The sequence below is a fragment of the Leptonychotes weddellii genome, chromosome 9, assembly GCF_054177405.1.
Source record: "Leptonychotes weddellii isolate Sample4059 chromosome 9, ASM5417740v2, whole genome shotgun sequence".
NCBI lineage: Eukaryota > Metazoa > Chordata > Mammalia > Carnivora > Phocidae > Leptonychotes > Leptonychotes weddellii.
This window is the reverse complement of record NC_138377.1, coordinates 111093794-111117304: the sequence shown is the minus strand read 5'-3', so window position 1 is coordinate 111117304 and position 23511 is coordinate 111093794. Positions and strand designations below refer to the sequence as shown.

The following is a 23511-nucleotide window of genomic DNA, read 5'->3' as shown; positions in this document are numbered from 1 at the left end:
AATCACTCCTATCTGTGGACTATTCATTCCTGTAAGAGAGCCAGCCAGCCCAGGACTCTGCCAGCAGAGGTCTTCATTAGCCCCCAGGGGGAAGGGGTTAATTTTCTGGGAAGCTGCCACCAAACATACCCCAAGCTCAGTTCTGAAATATCCCCAGAGATTCTACAAGTCAGAAATACTTCACTGTATACCCCCACTATAGAGCCATTCCTTCTTGGTCTGATGTTTTTTTCCAGAACCTGGAGAATACATATTTCCCCTTCATTTCTGATGGATCGCTATGATCTTGGTTGTGTTTGCTTTTATTCTTCAGTTTCAACATTTCCATTTACTTTTCATTTTTTGTAATTGTGACATAAAAATCAAATGCAAACATTGAGTGCTCAATGCTTTTTATATTTTATGACTCAGAAAGTCAGAATGAGGGAAGGGCCTCTTAATGGACCCCAGGGTCTACATGCAAAGCATTTCTCGACAGGAGAATTCTGTTACCTGTGGAACTGGTATCTGGGAATTCCCTTGTCCTCTGTAATGATCAAAGGGTGGGGGGGGTGTTCAAATGATTGAAGGGTTAAGTATGGCAGAAAAGAAGAAAACAGAATTTTCAAATTCAAAACAACACTGAAATGTTTTCTCTCTCTCCATCTGGAATGTTCCTAACTTAAACAAATAACTAAAGGCTTCAAAACTTTACTATTTAATTTAAATATGAGTGAAGTTTTGGAATTTGAGTAGTGTTGGAAAAAAGATCCGGAATCCAACTAAATTTCTCCTCACCATTCCTATACCTAGATAAGACATGTAATAGGCCAATAATGCTATTCATCATCTTCCCCGCCTTAGGCACTGCTTCTTTATTTCACATGGCTTGTGGGGTGCCTCTCATCCCAGACCTGTGACCATATGCCCAAGCGTCTGAGGAGTGGGCCGAGCCTGAAAGAGGGGAGCCCTACTCTGGAGATCCCCAGTCTTAGAACATACAACCTTGGGCCTTGCCCTCCTGCCCATGCAAGCAGTCCTGCATCGTGGCTCCTGTTCTGCCCCAGGAAGCAGGCGGTGCCAAAGGTGGCCTCCTCCAATCTCTCATATCCAGGGCATGGGAGACAGAGGTGTGGCAATTAGATTTACCTATTTTATTTTCAAGGAAAGCAGGAAACTAAAAAGCTTGAAGTTTTAGACTAGCTATAAATGGATTAAACAATGGTATCTTTTCAGATTTTGGCTCCACCTAAAGATCTACATGTTCTAGGTTTCATTCTTAAGTCATGATCACACACACACACACACACACACACACACACATGCTTTCATAAAAAAACATGAGGGATTCCATTCCATTTTAACTAAAACAAGGCACACCTGGTTAAGATAATAAGCAAAGAGGACAAATTTAAAATCCAAATACACTTCCTTGCAGATGACTGTTCGATTCAGTTGGCAGTACAATATTAAATATTCTTTTCTGAATCACTCTAATTCAATGCACAGTACTGTATGTACTGCCTGGGAAGAAGTTCAAATCACAAATGCTAGGGGAAACATCTAATAGCTTGGAATGGCCTTTCTGAGTGGCCAACAAGCTCTAAGACACTGCAAGAATATTAAATCTGGGGAAGCATGAGCTATGTGTTCCAGAATGAGCCCATCTCCCTGTCGTGCCCCACCCTCCTTGCTCCAACACTATCTGGGCCTGGGTCTGAAGGAGGTGGCACATAGTGTTTCTCTTTGGATGCCGGATGATGGTGGGGCCTCTTCCCTGCAGACTGTGGTCAGCAAGGTGAAGGCTGCTGGCCACAGTCATAACAGCTGAGCGGATCTGTGATTTCTGCCTCTCCTGCCAATGTCGGGGGCCAGGTTCGCCGATGTGTTTGTATTGGTGTGCAAGATGCTGGAGAGAGGCCATCTGCCCTGCGTGTCAGATTCCGGATTCCATATGGTTATGGCAGGGTTTGGGAGAAGTATCCACAGAGCTAGGGGCAGGATTAGAATAAAGAGGTGCTAATGGTGTGCAGTTGGGAAGGTAAAGGAAACTGTCGGGAACTTGATGGAAAAAGAGGGTTGAAGAAAATTAAAAGGAGATCACAGGAAATAAAGAAAAATATAAGGGAAAAGACAAACATCACTGTTGTTTTAAAGGTCAAAGAGTAACAATAATATAGAAAGGCTCTTTCGCCTTGCCAGATTCAACAGTGAGTTGCATTTTGGCTTCTTCAATAAAATTTACACCATTGGGTTCTTGCGCTCTCCTTCCAGCTTCCAGGCTCTGTCTTCCAGGCATGCCCACCCCACTTGAAGCAGCCATTTCTTTTCCAGACCCTACACATCTCCACAACCCTTTGTCAAGGTTGAGTTTTTACTTATAGATGAAATCTGACTATCTAGCAGTAATTTTCTGAGGTCAATCTCCTCACCTTTCTTCATTTATCAGCCTAAGTCCATATTACTAGATGTTCTGAAGAAAGACTCAGGTCAACTAGATCTTGCTCTGCAATAATTCAAGTTTTATTGTTCAAATACATGTGTGTGTATATACATATATGCATATATGTATCTTTACATAACATATACATGTATATTGTATATGTGTGTATATACATATATGTATGTGTGCATCTGTGTGTTTAAATATAAATAAATATAACTAAGACTTGCAGGAGTTTTAAAATCTATCAGATCACACATTTCTTCATCCAAACAATAAATACTCTTTGATGAGCCATGACACTGCATTCTTATGTGTCCTCTTTAAGAAACAGTATGAAGTCAGATGGTTCAAAATAAACAACTAAACGACCAACAAATGATACCAGACTAGAGGAGGCAACTAAGCATTTCTTTTCTAGGCTCTGAGACAAATTTCAGGTACTATCTTCTATCAATTTCATTTTATCCTCTGCCTTGGGAAATTCCACTCATTCTTTAAGTCTGATTTGTATGATTTTACGGAGTCAGGAAGGCACTAGAAGGAAGTGGGTCAGGAAGGAAAAAAGGATGACCCAGAAAGGTAGGTCAGAAAGGAGGGAAGGGAGAAATTTAGTATTTATCAAGTTCCATGAGAGCAAAGACCCTGTGTGTCTTTTTCACCTTGGTACCTAGAACAGGACCTGGTGAATGGGAAGGTGCTTGACAGGTGCATGCTGGATGAAGGAAATTACTGATGTTGTACTGTATGCTAAGGGTCATGCTGGATGCTTTTAAAAAGAGTACTGAACAAGTGGGCAATACAGAGTAACTCAGCAAAATGACATGTCCTTCTTCGTATAAGAAAGTGTATTTCCCGAGGTAGTATCTTCAGAGCTTGGGCTCATGCGAGGTTGTGGTCCCAACATCTCAGAGGGCAAGGCAAGGGTAAGTAATAATCTAAGGCAGGGCCAGCAATTTATTGCTCCCGGGCCAAGTCTGGCCTGTAGACTGTTTTTGTATAACCCAGGAGTTAAAAATGGTTTTTACATTTTTAAAATGGTTGTAAACAAAACAAAGAAAACCAGACATCAGAAACCTATGTGGCCTGTAAAACCCCAAAATAGTTATTATCTAGCTCTTTACAGAAAAAGTTTGCTGACCCTTATTCTAAGGAGATACTAAGCATGTGCTTCTGAACTTACTTTTAGTCTAAAGTGTGTTTGGCTTATACTTGCGTTCAACCATGGCAAGACTGCAGGCCTGTGGTCTGTCAGAATGTTCTGTGAGCAATCTGGAGCCACACCTACCCAGACACACACACTCGATATGCTTCATCCAAGCTTAGAGCAGCTCTGTAGCACTGTTTTAAAGGGTGGGTACCTTTGTTAACTCATGCTGGGTGATGTGACTTTTTTGTAGGTGTTTCCTACTAGATTTTCTGTGTAGAGTTTTATAGCACAATTAAGTCCCCTCCTAGAATATCTGTGTGGCAAAATCATAAAGGTGCTGCTTTGGCCTATTGGTGTAATGGTGAGAGAGCTTTGTTACGGAGTTTTGAATTAATCTGGAATCTAGTTGAAATACTAGAGAAGCAACTTAATTACCTCTCTTCTATCTTTCACTAAACCTGGGACATGTTTGGTCATTGTCTCTGATTATTTTCTTTTCTATTTTTCCCATCCTCCCCTTCTCTGACTCTAATTACTCTTATGTTAGAATGCCTGATATTATCCCACAGATCACTGAGTCTCTGTCATTGTCAACAATCTTTTCTTTCCGTTTTCCAGACTGGGTAATTTCTATTCTTCTACCTTCAAGTTTGTTGATCTTTTTTTCATCATCTGCTGTTAGGCCCATCAAAGTGATTTTTTTAAAAAAATTTCAGATACTGTGTTTCTTGGTCCTAAAATTTGGTTCATTTTTAGAGTGTCTCCTTTTTGTGCTTAGATTTCCTATGTGTTCATTAATTGTCACTATATTTTTTCTTATGTCTTTGAGCACAATTATAATAGCTGCTTCAAAATTCTTGTCTGCTAATCTCAACATATGTGTAATCTTGGAGTCATTAATGTATGGATCACATTTTTCTGATTTTTTTTTTCTATGTCTGGTAATTTTGGACTGTATCCTGAACATTGTGAATGCTATGTTAATCTATATCAGTGCCGTTCAAAAGAATTAAGATATCAGCCATACATGTAATTTTAATTTTCTAGTACCCATATCAAAAAATTAAAAGGAGGGGTGCCTCGGTGGCTCAGTCATTAAGCGTCTACTTTTGGCTCAGGTCATGATCCCAGGGTCCTAGGATCAAGCCCCGCATTGGGCTCCCTGCTCCACAGGAAGCCCACTTCTCCCTCTCCCACTCCCCCTGCTTGTGTTCCCTCTCTCACTGTCTCTCTGTCAAATAAATTTTTAAAAAATCTTTAAAAATAAAAAATAAAAAAAATAAAAGGAAACTGGTGAATTTAATTGTAATAATGTGCTGCATTTGACCCAGTGTGTCCAAGGCATAATTATTTCAACATGTAATCAGTATTAAAAATTACTAAGATATTTTACAATCTCTTTCCATACTAAGTCTTTGAAATCAGGTGTATATTTTTACTTTTACAGCACATCTCAATTTGGACTAGCTAGTGGCTACCAAATACAGTATGTGATCAGCACAGTTAAGAGTATCATTGTGAAGAATATTGAGGGTTGGTCCAATAAAAGCAACCCCATCATTATGGAAAGCAGAGTCCCTAACAGTTTTTAAACTTTATTCCTTGGTCCATTCCTTGGGCCTACTGTGATATGAGGGAGGGCAGAATGCACTGGGCTACTCTTCCACATCACATATGTGTCTCAATTCAATCAGAGCAACTCTGATTTCATGTTTTATGCTATTTGGTTTATGTGCATAATTTAAGATATCTTTGGACACTAAAATAGTTTGAAATCATAAATGATCTTAAAATATGATTCTTGAAGGGATCCCTAAGATCTTTCTTGCTTAGTCATGCCCTTGAGCCCATGTTGACACCCCCTCTTCTAGATTTACTTATCCTACTTTCTAGTTGGTCACAGAGCTGAGCTGTCTCTGTGGGCTGTTGGATCTTTGGGTTGTCATAGTGGCAAGGCCTTCCTTCTTTGACCCTGGGTGTGTGTCATCAATTGATGAGTCTGTGGGATGGCTGCTCAGAGCCAAGATGCTCAAGAAGACTTCCCAAAGTGAGTTGTTCCTCATGGCCTTCAGGGTTAGGGTAGACTGTCATTCTTTTGTTTAAATTGAAGTATAATTAATATACAGCATTATATTAGTTTCACATGTACAACATAATGATTCTGTACTTTTATATATTACCCAATGCTCCCCACAATAAGTATATTCACTTTCTGTCACCAGACAACACTGCTACCATCTTACTGACTATATTCTCTATACTGTCTCTTTCATCTCCACGACTTACTTATTTTGTAACTCAAAGTTCATACCTCTTAATCCCCTTCACATTTCACCTGCCCTCCCACCCACCTTCATTCTCAATTTGCTAAGGACCACACACAACCAATGAAGTAAGTCTCACCTCTTGCTTTCCCTCCTATCTTCCCTCTCTTCCTCTCTTGCTTGCACACTTGACCAGTTTGACAAAGCAAAGTGGGTTGGCACGAAAGCCACATGCTTTGTGAAACTTTTGCACCAGGCAAGAGGCCCAAGTTGAGCTTAAAGAACTGCCATGTCAAAAGTCCAGCTTCTTTATAGAAGAAAAACATGCACAGAACCACAAAACAAAAACCATGACCTCAACCCAGAGCAGAATAGGAGGCCAGGGGTGATATTACACACTTTACCAACCACACTACGATGCGAAGTCTCACTGAAATGACCGGAAATAAGAAAGCTTAACTGATGAGCACATTTCACACGATTCATCTCGGTTGACAGCCCAAGAAAATTCACTTCAGAGCACGTGAAGTATTATGGCCATGGAATCCATCAGAAGTTCTGACGGATTCTACGCAATGAACACCAAGATCCACACTCACTGGTATAAGTTTCAGCCACCTAAACAGACCCATCACAAACACTAACCTGTGCGACTTACTCATGGGTGCTCACACTCTGTGATTTCCTTTTTTTCTAAGACAAAATAACTTGGGGGAGCCAACATAGATCAGTTGAAAGTATGCAATGATTTTGTTCTCCATGAGATGTTCTTAGGGGCCTGCTAAAAAATGCCTTCTAGCTAGGATTATACATTTTTTTCAGAGCTCTGACTTCATAGTCAGAAATTCAGTATTTTGAGCAAGCAGAAATGACTTAGCAACAACAACAGAACACGGTGCAGAGTCGTACCGCCTCCACGTCAACCCCCCTCCCCCCCGCCCCATGCATGGATGTTTTTGCCCTGACCCTGGAGGGTCCAAGCTTGAGAACACAGCTCCTTACCGTGACTGGCACGGATGTGAGTTGCACCTTCGGACCTGGGGCTCTGGGCGGCTTGCTTGAGGACAGTCACTGTCATTCACCAGAGTTGTGGTCTTATTAACAATCCGCGTGCAGGACACGATGGTTCTGCGTTCCCCTGGAAGCCAAACCACAGGGAACTGAGAAGCTTGTGGCTACACACACCTGGAAAGGCCATCCACGGATGCAGATGGAGGAGCATTCGGGGGCATCTTTTGACCAGTCTGTCATGTGAAGTGACTGTTATCATGCTTTATTGGTTGTTAGAGAGAAAGAGCCATAATGTTAGGGATGAGGGTGTGTAAGACATGGCAGGGGCAGCATGGGGCAGGAGGAAGATTCTGGAACAGGATTGGAAAAAGGCAACACCACAGATTGGCTGTGTTCTTGGACAGCTTGGGATTCACGGAGGCCAAAGTTCTGATTTGGGTCTTTAATTTCCAACAAAGATTGCCAATCTCTTTATCTGTTCTTTTGATATTTAAAGTCTATTGAGGTCTGGTCTTGATTAAATACCTGTACATCAGTCCTCACCAGAGATCATAGCTACTTATTAGAGAATCCCTCCAGAATCGCAGGACAGCAGTGAGAAGCAGGTAGGTTGGTCTGAAGGACACACAGACCTGCCTCATCCAGGCGGGCAATCTAGAGCCAATCTGAGAATTTGTTTAGCTGGCCAAAGGCTACATGTCCTCAGCATCACCTGCATTTGGGGACTTCACTAACTGGTTACCCTAGATGGGGGTAGCCATTCTCTGTGTTTCCCCAGAGCACCCTACACGCTGCTTGGTCATGACTTTGCCAGGGAGGCGGATGATTGGGAGCTAGAGAGGGTGGCTTCTGGAGCCAGGCTGGCTGGTTTCAAACTTGGTTTCATCACCGGCATAATGACCACAGGATCAACAGCTAGCCGCCATGATTCTGTGCCTCAGTTTCCTCAACCAGGCTGGTTCACTTAACCTCCCTGTGCCTTAGGGTGCTTCAGGGGCAGTTAAAATTAATTGGTACACAGAGAGTGTTTAGAACAGAGCCTAGTCAGGGTTAACACTTCATATTAGCTATATTCTGTTTTTATTATTATTTGGGAAGTGTGGCAATACCAAGATTAAGAGGATATCAGGCACAATTCTTTGGACCCCAGATTCCTCGCTCAGTCTGCCTCCTGGAGAATTTGTCCTTTAGGGATGCCTCGAGAGTGTGGAGTCCCGAACCATACCATCAGCTCTTACCGGCCGCGGCTGCAGCCTTGTGTGCGTGTAAGAAGCACGGGGCCACCTCAAGCCATAGTTCAGCTTTGGCCGCAGGTCTGACAATGGTGAGTCATCGGTTGTCATCTGACAACCTGGGAGTCATTGGTGTCACACAGGAATGCCACTGGGCCAACAGTGACACCAGTGGAACAGCACTCCCCAGCCCCCCAGCCGAGGGGAGACTGTTAATGGCTGCATTTTGGGACATGCTTAGTTTGTAAGTTGCCCAGGAGGAAAAGTCTGGCAGTCGGGGATATGGGAAGTGCTGCTTTTGGAGGTTGGAGGGCCACGGGCACAGGGGGACAGCTGAGGGACAGGGGAACAGTGCAAAGCGGGATAGGGACAGGGCTGATGGAGGATCCTGAGGCTATGCCAATGGCCAGGATGCTTTAGGAACAGGCTGGGTCCAAGCAGCGAGGACAGTGAGCCAAGACGTGCAGGAGAGGGAGGGAATTCACAGTTGACTCCGGCAGTGTCTGATGGCCCAATCATGTTAGAGCTGTAATTCTTACCCATAAGAAATGGGACAAGTTGCTTAAATGGTAAACGAACCTCCACATATTGGGTATCTGACAGACATCATCTTGGTGGTCAACGACCACGCAGGAATGGGTATTGGTGGGGCCATGCTACACTCTGGATTGGCATTCCAGAGTCCAGGTGAACCTTCCATCCTAACTCTGTGTCCATCAAAACCCACCCACCCTGTGTCCCACCTCCCACGACCTGGCTTTGTTTCCTGTCAGGGTGAAAATTACAAAAGGGCTTCTAGCTAAGAGTTGAGAATGGCTTCCTCCTCCTCTCCCTAAACCTCCCCGTAACAAATACAGTGCTTTTTGCTGATACAGATTTTTAGAGTGGCAGTCTCCTCCCTGCAGTGGGCATAGGGGCGGATCACTCTATTTTAGAGTTGAGGAAATTTCAGTATAGACAGGGTAAGTCATTTGCTAAAATATGGCGGCAAATCACAAAGCCAGGACTCATGCTCGGAATGTTTCCCTGGCCTCGTGGGACTCTTTCTTTCCACCGCATCCTGTAGTGGGGTACCTGTGGCCAAGAGGAAAGAGAATTTGGGGGCAAAAGCATCTGGAGGCCCTCCACTGAACGGGAACAGGTGAAGGTGTATTCTGTTCACCCCCAGGGTCACTCCCCTGTCATACCTGTGACGTACCCGTACAGGGGCCAAACCTCCACTCAGGGCAGAGTCCGAGGGCCCTGCACCATAGGCAAAGCAGCTGTGTGGGCACAGGAGTGTGGAGGACTGCGTGAGTGTCTTGCAGAGAGAATTGCAGTGGGACGTGGGTAAGTTCCCGTGGAAACACAGGTGACATGGCCAGCCCTTCTCATGCCCTGTGTGCCGGCCACAGGGTGCCCCGAGTTCGTGCCTTCCTTCAGCAAGACCGCACACCCAACGGGCCCGTGACTCTGGCTGCTCACCTCCTCCACACTGCACGCTGCACCCTTCCCAGCCGCTGTGGGTCCAGATGAACAAAGAGTCCTGGGGTTTTTCGGGTTCACTCTGATTTTCCGCAGTGTAGTTGACAGGAACAGTGTACTCGTAATGGATTCCATAATTTTGGTCATGAAATAACAGCACCTGGATCAGCAGTACAAATCAAAGGTCGTTTTGAAATGGAGAAGAACCCCACAGGCCTGCTGAATTTGCAAACTAAGCCACACTGTGGCCGTCTCCCTACTGGGGTAACCAGGTCTTTTCCGGGTTTCAAGAGGGGTTCGTTCTAGGGGTGCTCCCTTATTTCAGTCTCAGGTTCCTCAGAGACTCAACTCAGGGGCAGGAGTGTATGTGGACCCTCAGCAGGGAGCTCTGCTCTCTCTCCCACTGGAGAAAGGACCAGTTTAGATGAGGACTTTGGGGAGGAGCAAGTTTGTAGGCTCTCAGATGGCGTTTTATAGGGAGAGCTGCTCCCCACAGCGCAAAGGACCCGTCCCACATACTCAGCCACAAAGCTGCCCTTGCAGGCAAGAAAGACACAAATATGCGGCTTTGACCTAAAAAGGCATCTGAACAGGTAGGGTTACTCTACTCCTTTGAAAATGAACATCACTCTTCAGTCCCCAAGCACCAGCCCTTGCTCCATGTAGGGCAGGCTCACGGGCAAACACAACCCCACTGCACAGGAATCTTGGGGACTTCTGCTGAGGAGTCCAGGGGTGCCTGAGCCTTCTTGATGCCACAGGAGCTAAGATGGTGATGCCCACAGGGTGGCAGGGGCGTGGCTCAAGGCTTAAAACTAGAGTGAGAGGGTGGGGAGCCAACCTGCCGCTTGGGGACGCTTGGGTCTGAAATCCTGGTGAGTGAGCAGATGGATGGGTTTGCCCTTTGTTTGGCAATCTGTGTACAAGCCCTGTAAGGACAGAGATGTTCTACCAGTATTATTTTTCCATGTGTAATTGTGCAAAACAAGCCCTCTGGGGGGAGCCTGGCTGGAGGTGATGGGTCTTCAGGCTAGACTTGGAACCATTGGGCACTCCTGGGTCAACGCTGTGATCAAGTTCCCTTCCAGGCCTGGAAGAGTGTGTTCCACCTGCCCTGACCTGGGGAGGTCCCCATGCTGCCCCTGAGAATCTCTCAGCCCTCCAAGGGCTTGAGTTGCAGGGTGGGGGTGAGGTGCTAAGAGCAGCCTGAACCGCATAAACATCCACTTCTCCAAGAAACAGACTTGCAGTAATGCATTTGGAAAAATGCCTCCAGTTTTTAAAAAAAACAAAAAACCTTCTTTAAAAGATCTTTATTATCTCAGTGTGGGAATAAGACTGGTGCATCAAGAATCCATATGAAACCAATTTCATGCAATTTTGCAGCCACGTATAATTTGTGTGTGTGAGTGTGTAATTGGTTTCAAATGCAGGTTCCCGTGGCTCTGCGGGTGCTCCTGACCCTGCAAGCGATATACGCACCACAGTTTGGGGATGACGGACACCTATGTAGAGGCAGAGGGGCACCTCTCATTTCTAGGTTTAAAAACTTGAACTAATCATTATTTCAAGAGATAAAAGTGATTAATATTAGAGAGGGCTGGGACTTCGGCTGAGTTTAGTGTATCAGGCATGGTCTGAATGAATCCGGGCTGTGCATTTGCTTTAATGGGCTGACAATTCCCTCACAGCTTAGGAAAGCTTTGGGCAAGAGAGGGAAATACACCCATCCTAGGGTTTGCTAGAGAAAGCCAATTCACGTGCTAACAGGTGACATGGCTGCATGGTTTGATCTTTTTTTTTTTTTTTTTATCTTGTCTTATGCTTCCTCTTGTAACCCTTTTAAATCAGGACAGGCGGATTTGTTCTAATGCCTTAGACTAGGACATAATCTCATCACAGGGCGGTGGCTTAGGGACAGGTCCTTGGATCCCAGAAATCAAACGTGCGGGGCTACGTTGGCCGTGGATTTAGTGGGCTGAGTGTGGCAGTCACAGGTTTATGGACGGCTGAAGCCAGGCATGGAAACCAGTTCCCTCTGCTCTCTCATCGTGTGGCGGGGGCAGGGCCGTCATGGGCAAGCCTGTCCCCGCAGAGCGGTCTCCTCAGGGGATTCCCAGAGAGGTGGCCGGCGACTCTTCTGGGTATCACCTAACCTTGAACGGCCGCAGGTTGCCAGAGACCACAAATTAACGGAGAAAAACAAAATTTCCAAGCGGAGACTCTGGAAGCACAGAGGACAAAATGTGCTTTGGTTACAGACGCACAAACGGCCACGGAACCCGTGCCTTGGAACGAGACATGGAATCAATAATTCCGAGCAATCAGAAGTGAGCCATGGGAACTCCTGGACCTTAAGAAGGAAATGGTGGGATTCCTTTCTCTGAAGATCTTTAGTACTCTTAGAGGGACGCCTCACTGATGTTCAAGTGGTTTGCATGGGGTTCTCCCCACCTTGAGACAACAGGTAAGACAAGGTAGCCCCAACCCGGCCTGACTGCCTGGGATCCATGAGACTACACCGGGAGTCAACCTTCCTGTAGAACCCGGTTCTCCCTCTCCTGGTTCCCGAATGCCTGATGCAGAGCCGAGTCTGGAAAATCTGAGTGATGCTGGTTTGGAAATGGAGTCGACAGTTCATTTCCAAAAGGTAGTTTCCAGTGTGGATACACCAACTGTGGGGCGGACCTGTGCTATCTGATATAAAAACAGAGACTCTGAGCGGGGCTGTCTGCTCCATGGGGCCAAGTCTCCCTGGCTGTCACAGGGCCCAGTATTTCCTTCCCGGAGGCAGTTCCTTTTGAGAAAGATGGGAGCTCTGCCAGTGAAGAGCCAGGGCCAAGTCTGGGGAAGGGAAAATTCTCAGGCATGTGGCGAAAGGGATGAGATAAGAAAAGACCATGAGAGAGGGAGGCTTGAGCAGCAGGTGGCCAGGAAACCCACCAGGAACCAGGCGAGCTCCTCTCCCCAGCACCCCCGGGAAGAAGGGAACTGGCGAGATCCCTTGGAGCCTCAGGCTTGGGACAAAGGCAAGAGCATGGCAAGTTACCATCAGATGCAGTGGTATCTTGGTTGGTCCCTTGGCAGAAATCTTCTCCCACAGGCCCCTTCTAACGTAGCGCACAGTTGTGCCTGCAATCTGGTACTCTCCAGGGAGCTCTATCTTCCAATCACTGTTGATGGATCTCTTATTGGTATCTTTCAGAGCTAGAAAGAAAAGGGAACATCATGGAATCAGGGGGCGTCAGTCTGCCTTTTCAGGGGAATCTCAGTGTCCTGAGGGATGGATCGGAGATCTCCCTCTCCACCTCTACAGGGGAAGGGAGGGAGGTCTACAGTGATAGAAGGTGAGCTTTCTGGATGCTGACAACAGAAGTCTGGCTCACAGGGGGCAAACAGCTCAAGACCCGCAGGACCCTCTGAGATAGAATGCCAGGGGATGGAGACAAGCGCAGCCCAATCACATTTTACTAAACTTCCAGGGTAGAGGGTCTTCTGCCTGATGGATGAATTCTATTTTAAGGTGTCCAACACTACAAAGAGGGGTATGCCGCTTTAGCAAAACTCATCAATTCATTTGACTGCTACCTACCTGGGGCTTTTTACAGTTATAGCCTAATCCAGCTTCTCTTAAGGATTTGAGCGCCCCATGTTAGTAAAGTGGGGGCTCCTTCAAGAAACAGTTGCTCTTCTATTAAATGGTAGAGTCTGGGAACCTGAGCCGACCACGGATGGGACAGTAGGGCTCGGACAATGCCACAAGGGTAGGGTTCAATGGTCCTCGGGTTCACGCTCTGCGGGCTCACACCTCCACTCTGTACAGAATGTGTTGGAAGAAACAAAATCAACATTTTGTTGATTGGCCAGAGCAAAAATCTGCTTTTCCCTACAAGCCATGTATTGATTATCTGAGTGCTGACAGTGACTTTCTTGTGTCCCCTTCTGCAGTGAAATTCTGTGGGTTTTTTTTGTTTCGTTTTGTTATTTAGGAAAGACAAGAGCTAAGAGGTTCTGGCATTTGGGAGAAGGTCACAGATGATAGTAGGTTGACAACAAGTCTTCTGTCACTCAAACGATGAAACTCCCAGGACACCCTGGGGGCAATGCCTCCCTCTCTGCAAGGGCAGCTGGAGCCCTCCCATGCCCCAATGCCCCCAGTGCTCACAATTGCTTTGGGACCCTGCTCGGTCCACAATCAGCAAAAGCGGGTTCCATCCCATTCCTTCCTCTTGGCTCCCAGAGGCCAGAAATAAAACACCCGCATTTCATACCGATTGTGGATAATGAGAGTTGAAACCAAAAAGGGGTTTCTGTTAGCCCTGAATCCATGAGCCCCAAGGCTGGGTCAGGACCTGGTTGGACCTGGTCAGGCCACCAGCAGCTGGGCTGTCTCTAGGACATTTTGGTCCTAGTGCTTGTTCCCGCCCTGCCAGGCCATCCTGGGGCACATGGAGGAGATGCGTGCTCATGACTCCTTGCTTCTAGGAACTGCCAAGAGAAACTAGGAAAGAAGCAGGAAGGGTTGTTTTCCAGTAGAGCGACTTCTCGTCGGGATTTCATATCCAGGGTGGTTGTGCAGAGTGAGTGGTGGAGGGTTACAGGACTCCAGGGAAGGCTTAGAAAAGGGAAGGCTCTACCTCTTGGAATTGAACATTTCCCTTCAAGAAATTCTACCTGCTACTGAAATTTCCTGGCTATGAGAAGGAAGTGAGAATGTAAGGATACTCACAATCTCTGCTCCTTTGTCCCTTCCTCAGCCAAAACCTACCAGCCACCTTTCAAGGGGCATGTTCTTGGATATAGCCCCTATATGTACTTTTACCCATTTACTCTTCCCAACAACTCTCTAAGGTAAAGCATTATTTTCCCCTTTTCACAGATGAGGAAATGGGGGCACAGAGAGGTTAAGTTACCTGCCTAATGTCACACAGCTATGAAGAGTGGACAACCTGAACCTAAACGCACCAAGCTCAGCACTCTCACTACTCTGGCAATTTAAATTTCCATATTCTTTAGGTTATAGCCTCCATCTAGAGTCTTATGACAAATGCAAAAATGCACAAGTGTCCTACTTGTTTTCCAAGAGAACACATTCCAGGCTTGAACTGCTGCTGGGTCTCATGTTCTATATACCCTTATAAAAATAATGCAACTCGCAGATTATTCTTTCTACTTCTCTGTAGGTTTGGAAAATTGTTTCTTGCACACGTAAATTTGGTTTCAGAAATCAGTGCAGGCTGGTGGGATGGGGCAGACAGACACAGTGAGGGGCCAGAGTCCTCAAGGAATGGTTTCAGGAAGAACAAGTCAGACCGGGAAGCTCAGGGAGCGGCCAATATGTTCCCCCCTTCCTTCTCCCTCCCCCCGCCCCGCCAGTCAGGGCCTCCTAGCTGGATGATGAGGACACAGCTCCTGCCCTCAGCGAGCTCAACATTTGGAAGGGAGACAAGTGAGAAAACAGATAAACACAGCACAGCTTCATAGGCTCTGTGGCAGAGGTGAGTTCAGGGCCCGCATATGTATGTGTGGGACGGGGGCAGATGGGGAAGACTTTCTGGAAGAAAAGCAGAGGTGCCCTTGAGGTGAGACTGCAAGAAGAGCAGGGAGAAGAGGTGGCCTGGGCGTGCCTGGCAGGCATGGACTGTGGATCCTGACCCGGGGTGGCCATGATTACTCTTCCTGAGGCCACTGCTCTGTGTGGAGAAGCAAGTGGGAGGGGAAGCAATTTTCCCCCCCAGAAGTCTGGCTGGGAAAAGGAGGCGAGATGAAGAGTGGCTCTAAAGGGTGGAGAAGGGCAGAGAAGTTTCACTGTTCTTGTTATCGGGGTGGGAGACCTCGAGCATGTTGAGACCCCCTCCCCCCCCCGGAACTTGGAGTTAGAGAGATGGGCAGAGTTTCTTTAGAGCTGTATGCTGACCACCACCATGCTTGGCCCACCCCCTAGAACCCACTTCCCACACTCTGGGGTGGCTGCTCTCCTTGTCACTGGTCACCCGCATGCACCAGCTGACTCTCCCACTCAGTGCCCTGGGCTGGGGCCTTGGGTTTAAGAGTTGGGGCCCTGACCTTGTTCTCATGTTATGGCTGTTGTGAATAGTGTGTTGGCTGCCTGGCATCTATTTCTCTTTCTTCAAGTAACAACAGCCCAGAGTTTCCTTTGGGGGTATGTTCTTCCTCTAACTGACCCCAAATTCATCTCAGTTCCAGGTATGGGCCCATCACCCAACCCTGGACAGTGAGAGTCAGTTCTAAGACTTCCGTTCTCTTTGGGAAGAAGCAGCTTTTTTTCCACAGGATTGCCCAGAGACTCAAAGTAAATCTGGATTACCAGTGCATGGGAAGAGGCCCCCAGATTAAAGTCAACTGAGAGGACAGTGGTGCCAGGGTCGAGAGGGACAGTTTCCCATGATATCATTTTAAGCCCCTGGATCCAGCAGTGCCTGAAGCTGATGCTCAGCAACTGAGAACTGCATTTGGCTTTCACATGTGTCTTTTGAAGGTTGGGTTTTTGTTTGTTTGTTTTTGTTTTTTTAAATACTAACCATGATAGGGGCAGGGCAGCTTGGGAAAGAAGATTACTAGTATGGACTCCTAGAAACCACCCTAGGATCCTTAGCAGTGTAAGCTTTGTACCCTGAGATTTAGAAGACCTGGCCTACTCTACCAAGGCCTTAAACTGTCTCCTGAGCCTCTGCTCCCGTCTGGCACTAATGCCCAGGATGAGGTGGCTCTTTCTTACTGAGCCTTGTTTGTGCATTTCCTCGGCCCTTTGTGTAAGGCGCTGTAAAGTGACTTAGTGAATTATACAGGGAAAGCTACTATGCCTCCATGCCAAAAGTCAAACATCTGGGGGGGGGTCAAGACTGGGAAGGACTGGAAAATGTCCAAGAGGGCGCACCTGGAGGCGATTATAAAACCATCTGCAGAAACAGCACGTAGAGGTGTGGGGGCCAGCCTGGGGAGCCCCGCTTCTGACGGCAGAGGCACCCGCTGTGGCTGATCCAGGGGCCAGATGGAGAGCCAGCTGGGGCTTGGGGCATGCCAGCCTCCGATCACCAGAGCAGGGTCGTGCCTGTCGGTAGGGGGAAGTGCTGAGAGGGGCAGGTGGAGGAGACACTGCAGGAGGTGGTCTGCAGGGGGGGTCTGGGGTGGCTTGGATGAGCGGGTATTGGTCAAAGAAGAGGGGGAGGGGATGTGAGAGTGGCAGGCGGTGGCTGGCCAGTTAGGCCAGAACAAGGTCAGTGGCCGAATGGGGGAAGAACACGTCAGACAGCGGAGCACTGGTAACCAGCTTGCTAGCGAGAACCTAGATTTACAGTAGATTTCCCACCATCCGTGTGACCCCAGTGAACGCAGAGCTCCTCCAGGCCATACCCCACTGCTGAGGTGCCCCCAGGAGTTCGCAAAGCGCCTGGCTTTGCTTTCCAAGGCCTGGTCTGGAGCTGCTGACTCGGGGAAGTCTCACACCATCACAGCTTTGAGGGTGTGGGCGGGGCCCTCATGGCCCTAGAAAGAATAAACTCACCTCCACGGCAGCTGCAAGCTTCCAGTCACTGCAAACGTGGCTTTTAAGTAATCTCTACACCCAACCTGGGGCTGGAGCTCACAACCCTGAGATCCAGAGTTGCATGCTCTACCCACTGAGCCAGCCAGGTGGCGCAAACGTGGCTTTACAACGGCCACTGGGCACCCCATCCTCGGGACAGTTTGATCTTGATGCCCATCCTTGACGAATTTTGCGGCGGGAGGAAAAACACAGAGGGAAACGTAGGGACTCAGCAATTCCACGAAGCACGGCAATCGCTTCAAACCTACTGACTTTGGGTGAGGAATCTAGTCAGCAAGAGTCAGAAATCTGCAAGGTGCTGGGGTCCAGTGGTGGCACTGGGACTTCCTGTTAAGATGGGAATTTAGCATCTGAGATTCCTTCAGAAGGGCGGGACAGCCGCCTCAGAGAATCTCTTGGAACATCAAGATCATTATTAGTAGCAAATACATAGGTTCGGTGTAGAGTCCAATGAGAAGCCCATGTTGTGGGCCCAGGTCAGCTCCAGACGGTGAGAACACAGACCACCCCCTGGCTCACCGGCATCATTCTCCCCGCAAGGCTAGCTTCCCTCAGCAGGGTTTGCGAGAGCTGGTGGGGCAGCCCCTTGCCAGAGTCCTTTCCAAGGCCTTGTACGTGATGATGCATTCTTTTTCTGAAAGAAGGCCCCAGAGTTAAGTAAGTTTCAGGCCCTACAAGTTCCTGTCCCTCTCAATCCTGTGGCATGGAGGGTCTAGGCAAGCCCCCTGTGTCTGTAAGCAGGTTGAGGTTGGTTTGCATTTGAAATTAGGATTTTTAGGCCCAGAAATTCAACAGGGGCTATTGAAAGGATTACACATGCTTTGATTTGACTGGCAAATAATAAAGTGACCAACAAAGGGAAATCCTGAGTGACTTGATTTGATCTGTGCTGTCTGAAGTTTTGATTTGCTGGGGAGGAAATTTTTGCTTGCTGCTTCTGTCTGGGTCAGAGGCTGGATGTTTTAAGCCACCGTCCAAAATAGAACAGTGCTGGCTTTTGTGTATTTGGCTTAGAAGCCTTTAGGGGCCTCTAGCAGCTAGAGAGACTTCTGCAGGGACGAGGATGGGCACGAGCTCTCTCTTGCTCTCTTGCTCCTGTGGCAGAACAAAACCATTCTATCAAGGAATGACCCAGAACGTGAGGTCACGTGGCCAATGTCCATTTCCCTCCCGGGCCCCTCTTTCTCCCTGTGGACATCTACACATCGTCCCTGGACATCCAGGCACTGTGAGAAAAGATCCTGAGCCATTCTGGGGAGCAGAGGGGGGTAGGGGGGGAACATTCCTGCTGGGAGGGCGCAGCTCCTCCCTACAGCCGGCTGGAGGCAGACTGAAGAGGTCCGACCCCATCTGCAGGCTCTCCTCTTGCATGGTGCTGTGCAGAAGCTGGGCTTCTTTTTGTCTTTCTCCCTCTTGGATTCCACTGCAAGACTTGACCCACAGTCAACCTACTTCTAATCCTGGCATCCCGTCAGTTCCTTTTATTTCCACTCCGGGTGCTGCCAGCTCTGTTCTGAGCTGCGGATGCAAACTGCAGCGGCATTCCCTGGGCCAGGTGGTTTGGAGCCGAGAGCCAGGCAGCGTGGGCTGAAGGTAGGTGGGGAGAAATTCTTCGGGAAGGGCTCCCAGCAAATGTGAGGGAGTAATTCAAGGTTACACTGGGTTGACTTCCAAAGCACCCACAGCCCCGAGTGGAAACAAGGTTTGTTTGAACTAACTTTAGAAACATGACGAGTGTGGACCACCTTCGGATTTGCCTTCATTCACACACCAGGTCCTGGGCTCCTGGGACTAAAACGTAGGACTAAGATAAGAAGACCAAAGCTGGCTCCAAGCTCCCTTGGAGGTCCAGTGCTTTGGGGGAAGTTACACCGAACCAATCTCCTTGGGATGGAGATTTGCCTCCTTGAAGTCCACACAAAGAAGTAAAAGCAATGGGCACATGCAACACCTGTTCTCCAGTGAAAAGACATCCCCCTCTGCTGATATCAGGGCAATTCTGGGAGGCTCGTGAATGGCCGCAGACCCCAATGATACAAGGCATCTGGATAAGCTCCTGAATGAACCCCTGGAGCCTCCGTCTTGCCCTCAGTGAAATAGGCAAAGCAATACTTTGCAGTGGTTTTGGGGGTGGTGAGGAGTCAGGTCTGCAAAGCAAGGTAGGGCTCAATGCCTGGGAGCCACAAAGGTTGATGTTTGTGCAGACCACAGGAGCCGAAAGGAACCAACGGGAGAGCCAGCCCCCCACGGGCAACACTCACTAGTTACGTGGCCCTAACACGGGTTCCAGGGAGAAGTTCATTTTTACTATAGGAATTAGAAGTTGGGCAATCTAAAGGATTCTGACATCCTTCTGTCCTTATCTTGCCACAGGAAAGTACAGATAACGTTCCGAATTTCAAGGGCCACCTGGGGCTGGGTCAGGGGCAGGAATGGTGCTGGGAAGTCTGGGAAGCCCGGACCGGAAGCCAAGGGACTCGCTTGCTGGAGCACCTGCTGGTGCTCTGATGGAAGAACCAAGCAGTTGACCTTGGAACGGTGCCAGCTCCTGGGATAGTGAGATCATGTCAAAGGCAACGTCTGCCACCCACCAAGGCCCGGTGCCCCCCAGGGAGCAGAAATGTCTCTCCCAGGTAGGTGAGGGCTGATGTATCCAGTCGGAAAGGGTAACTTTTGGGGGTGACACTGGGTGACTGGGCTTCCAAAGCAGATGCTGGTGAGGTTGACCCAGTTTCCTCAGTTGGGCAGAGAGGGGGTGGGCTCTTTGGGAATTTAGTAAAAAAGGCCACCTCTCTGCAGAAGCTGCGAAGAGCACAAGTACCACAAGGCTACTTTAGAAAGCATGTATAAGCATCGTTCTATCTGCAGCGATAGCTGGGGCAACTGCAGACAAGGGTGCCAGGCTAGACTGGGACAGCGTCCATCCTGGGGGTTGGGTAGCAAAGCCACAGAGGCTGATGAGAGCCATGTGGGTGTCAACCTAAGGGATGGTAAGGTCCTACCCTGGTAGCAGGAGACACAGTGGCCTCAAGGAGGCGGGGTGGACGGCAGAAGAGAAAGCTGCAGAGGAGGGGACAGGGCTGCTTGAGGACACAGTAGGGACCCCAAGGGGCTGCTTACTGGTGAACCCTGGTGTGGGCACTCAGGAACAAGAACTCCCGGCCCCACTCCTGCCTCTCCCCAAAGCGCGTGTGTGAGGATTAGCTCGGTGTCTGCAAACGGTTCTTATAGGATGGTGGTCTTCATTGTAAACTTGCCTACTACAGGTTTGTTTTATGTCTGTCTAATCAGACTTTGAGTTTCTTTCTTTTTTTCAAAGATTTTATTTATTTATTTGGGAGAGAGAGAGAGAGAGAACAAGCACGAGCAGGGGGAGAGACTGAGGGAGAGGGAGAAGCAGACCCTCTGGTGAGCAGGGATCCTGACCCGGGGTCTGATCCCAGGACCCAGAGATCATGACCTGAGCTGAAGGCAGATGCTTAACCGACTGAGCCACCCAGGCGCCCTAGACTTTGAGTTTCTCAAGCAGGGACCATTTCAAAGAAAGACTTAGATCCTTCATATCTATGAAGGCAGGAATGTGGACAAAGATGTAATTTTTTTTAAAAATCAGTGATAAAAGGTGAAATGAAAGCATTTTGTGAATAACTTCATTTCAGCCAAAACTACTTAATTCTTAAGTTTGAAGCCAGAGAGAGAGAGAGAGATCATGTCCTATATATTCTTGTCAATCTCAAACAGAACCTTGCCATACAGACTGAGGAGATTATAATAGGAGGAAGCCCAGAAGAAGGGTACCTGGGTAGGAGATCAGCCACCTCCAATTTGAAATCTAACCCAAGATAGAACATAGGAGGAGGGCTGGTGGGAGGACACGGGTCACAGCATGTCCCAACCCAGTGAACTATGAGTAGAGGCAATCGTTAGGCACCCTGCTCGTCCCCATAGCAGCATACAGAACATTTAGGGCTCAACCCACGTACCAGGCAGACCTTTGCAAGGGCCAGTGGAGAGACTGGCCATTACGCTTAGGATACACTCAGAGAGACTTCGGTGGCTAAGAAGGGGTTCAATTGAATAATTCTTAGGGCTTAAAGTATGGTTCTGTTGAAGGCAATGAAGACCAATCTGGAATGGAACCCCATCCTTCCATAGAAAGACACAGGCATTTGTGCCTGGTCAATAGAGTTGGCCACTAGGAATTTGGGGTACACAGCACTTAGTGAAAACCAGTGTTCTTTTGTGCTCCCATTAGATCTAGGACTATTACTCATTTTTTCCAGCTAAGAAATCATCCCCAGAGCCATCAACGGCTGGGCAATGTGTCCATGCTGTGCGGGCTGAAGCTGCTCTGGGTTCTCCTGGGGTAACTATGGGGGACTTTCGCTACCCCAATTCCTCGCTTCCTTCCTACTGATCCCCCCCCTTTCCCCATCCACCTTGGGGGGTGGCTACACTTCAGCCAAATAGGACAGGAACATATGGTGCACTGTGATTACTTCTATCGTTATACCTCGGATACGAGTATAAAACCCACGACCTGGGAGAATGATGCTGGACCACATAATCAGCCTGATCATCCAAATCTCAGAACATAAATCATGAGTCAGATTCTTTTTGTTTTACCTAGAAAACTGTGGGCAGGTTTATCCTCCACCACGCGAATCCTCCGAGCTCCCGCCGGAATGATAGCAGCTTCGATATAACCTGTGGTGTCAGAGAACAAAAAGGTGAAGCATGCCTCCACCCCCAGCAGAGGCCCACATAAAACTCCCTACCAAAATCCCCCCACCCACCCCCCACCCACTCCCATGGTGATTTCAGAGCCTGCTGCTCGCCCGGCTCTAAAAAATCAACTAACAAGGAGCGTTCTTCTATGGCCAGAACCTCCAGGCTGCCCAAATTCCAGGGAGCACCACTCCTGTGTGTCGAGAGTTGAATTGCATCTCCCCCACCCACCCCCATTCTTAGGTTGAAGTCCTAATCCCCACTACCTCACAATGTGACCTGATTTGGAAATTGGGCCTTTGCAGATGTGATTCGCTACGATGAGATCCCACTGGAGTAGGGTGGGCACTTTATCTTATAAAGGGGAAATTCGGATGCAGACACACACACACACACAACTCCTTGGAAGCACAAAGCAGAGATCAGGGTGATGCATGTACAAGCGAAGCCACCAGAGGCTAGGGGAGAGGCATGAAGCAGATTCTTCCTTCCAGCATTCTGAAGGAAGCAACCCTGCCCACACCTTGATCTTGGACTTGTAGCTTCCAGAGCCATGGGACACGAACGGTCCATTGTTTATACCACTCAGGTTGTGGTACTTGGTGACAGAGGCCCTTACAGACTGAGACAGCCTGGAATCCTGCAGGGACAGCCCCTCCCTGGAGCACAAGGGCAGCGTGCCCCTGTCCACTCCATCTGCGGGAGGTTCCTTTGGGCTTTGCTGTACTCTGAGCCCCAAATCCATGGAATGATGGCAGAAGCTAAGCTCCGTGCCCAGTGGCAAAACCACTTCTTAACACACAGTGAGCCATTGCCTGCTTCCACTGATCTCTGGGCATTTCTGCAACTCTCCCAGTGCATGCTTTGTCTATCTCCTTGAGTATTTCCAACTAATACAGGAGGTCCTCAGAGGCCTTCCTCTGCCCATCCTCTGACCCCACATGTGCCCAGACAGTGGGGGATAATGAAGATTCAGGGAGGGTATGACCGAGGCTGCCGGACAGGTCAGTCACTGGCTACCGCCTGGTTAACTGGGTCAATAAATGAGCCAAGCACTATGGTGAGATTTTGAAATGCAGGCTGGTAATCATTTTGTTTTGATTTTCATTTGGGTTTTAGACAAGGGTTATATGTGTTTGCTTCAGCAATTAAGATGATGATCCCAAATTAGATTGTGAATCCTTCCGCTGTGGTTCCTAAATGTGATCCTCAGAGTCAGCAGGGGAGCATTAAAAAGGAGAGCTTTCTGAGCCCAGCTATGTAGAGATTATGGAAATACCTATTTGTGTGAGGTTGGTTTATTCCCTCATTTTCTCACAGTAAAACGAGCCTTATTTTTATTATAAAAATAGTACATGATAATTCAAACCACAGAAGGGGGAAAAAAAGCAAAGCAAGATGAACCCGTACCATGTTGCATTACAGAAATTATCCCTAAAAAGCCAAAATTTTGGAGACTAGCCTTTTCAGCATTTATTAATGCATATAAAAATACATACACCATTTTACATGAGTAGGTTATCATATGGAGTTTTAAAAGAGCAGGGACAACTTTAAAATAATTAGAGTTTTGCTAGGCAGTATGTGCCCAAGGTACAAAATTCAAGTTACAAAAGGTTATAGTAGAGGGGCGGAGCAAGATGGCGGAGGAGTAGGAGACCTGGATTTCGTCT

General features: G+C 47.9%; 1 protein-coding gene across 2 annotated transcripts in view; it reads right to left on the bottom strand.

The window, feature by feature from the left end:
• Nucleotides 1-23511, bottom strand: part of ADAMTS17 (ADAM metallopeptidase with thrombospondin type 1 motif 17) — a 280407-nt gene that overhangs the window by 72723 nt on the left and 184173 nt on the right. For both annotated transcript variants that reach the window (XM_081831556.1, XM_081831555.1), the window contains 4 exons: nt 21737-21817; nt 12593-12750; nt 9544-9703; nt 6839-6974 (listed from right to left, as the gene is read on the bottom strand). In XM_081831556.1, the coding sequence (XP_081687682.1) occupies nt 6839-6974; nt 9544-9703; nt 12593-12750; nt 21737-21817 (535 nt within the window). The remainder of the gene's footprint in view (nt 1-6838; nt 6975-9543; nt 9704-12592; nt 12751-21736; nt 21818-23511) is intronic.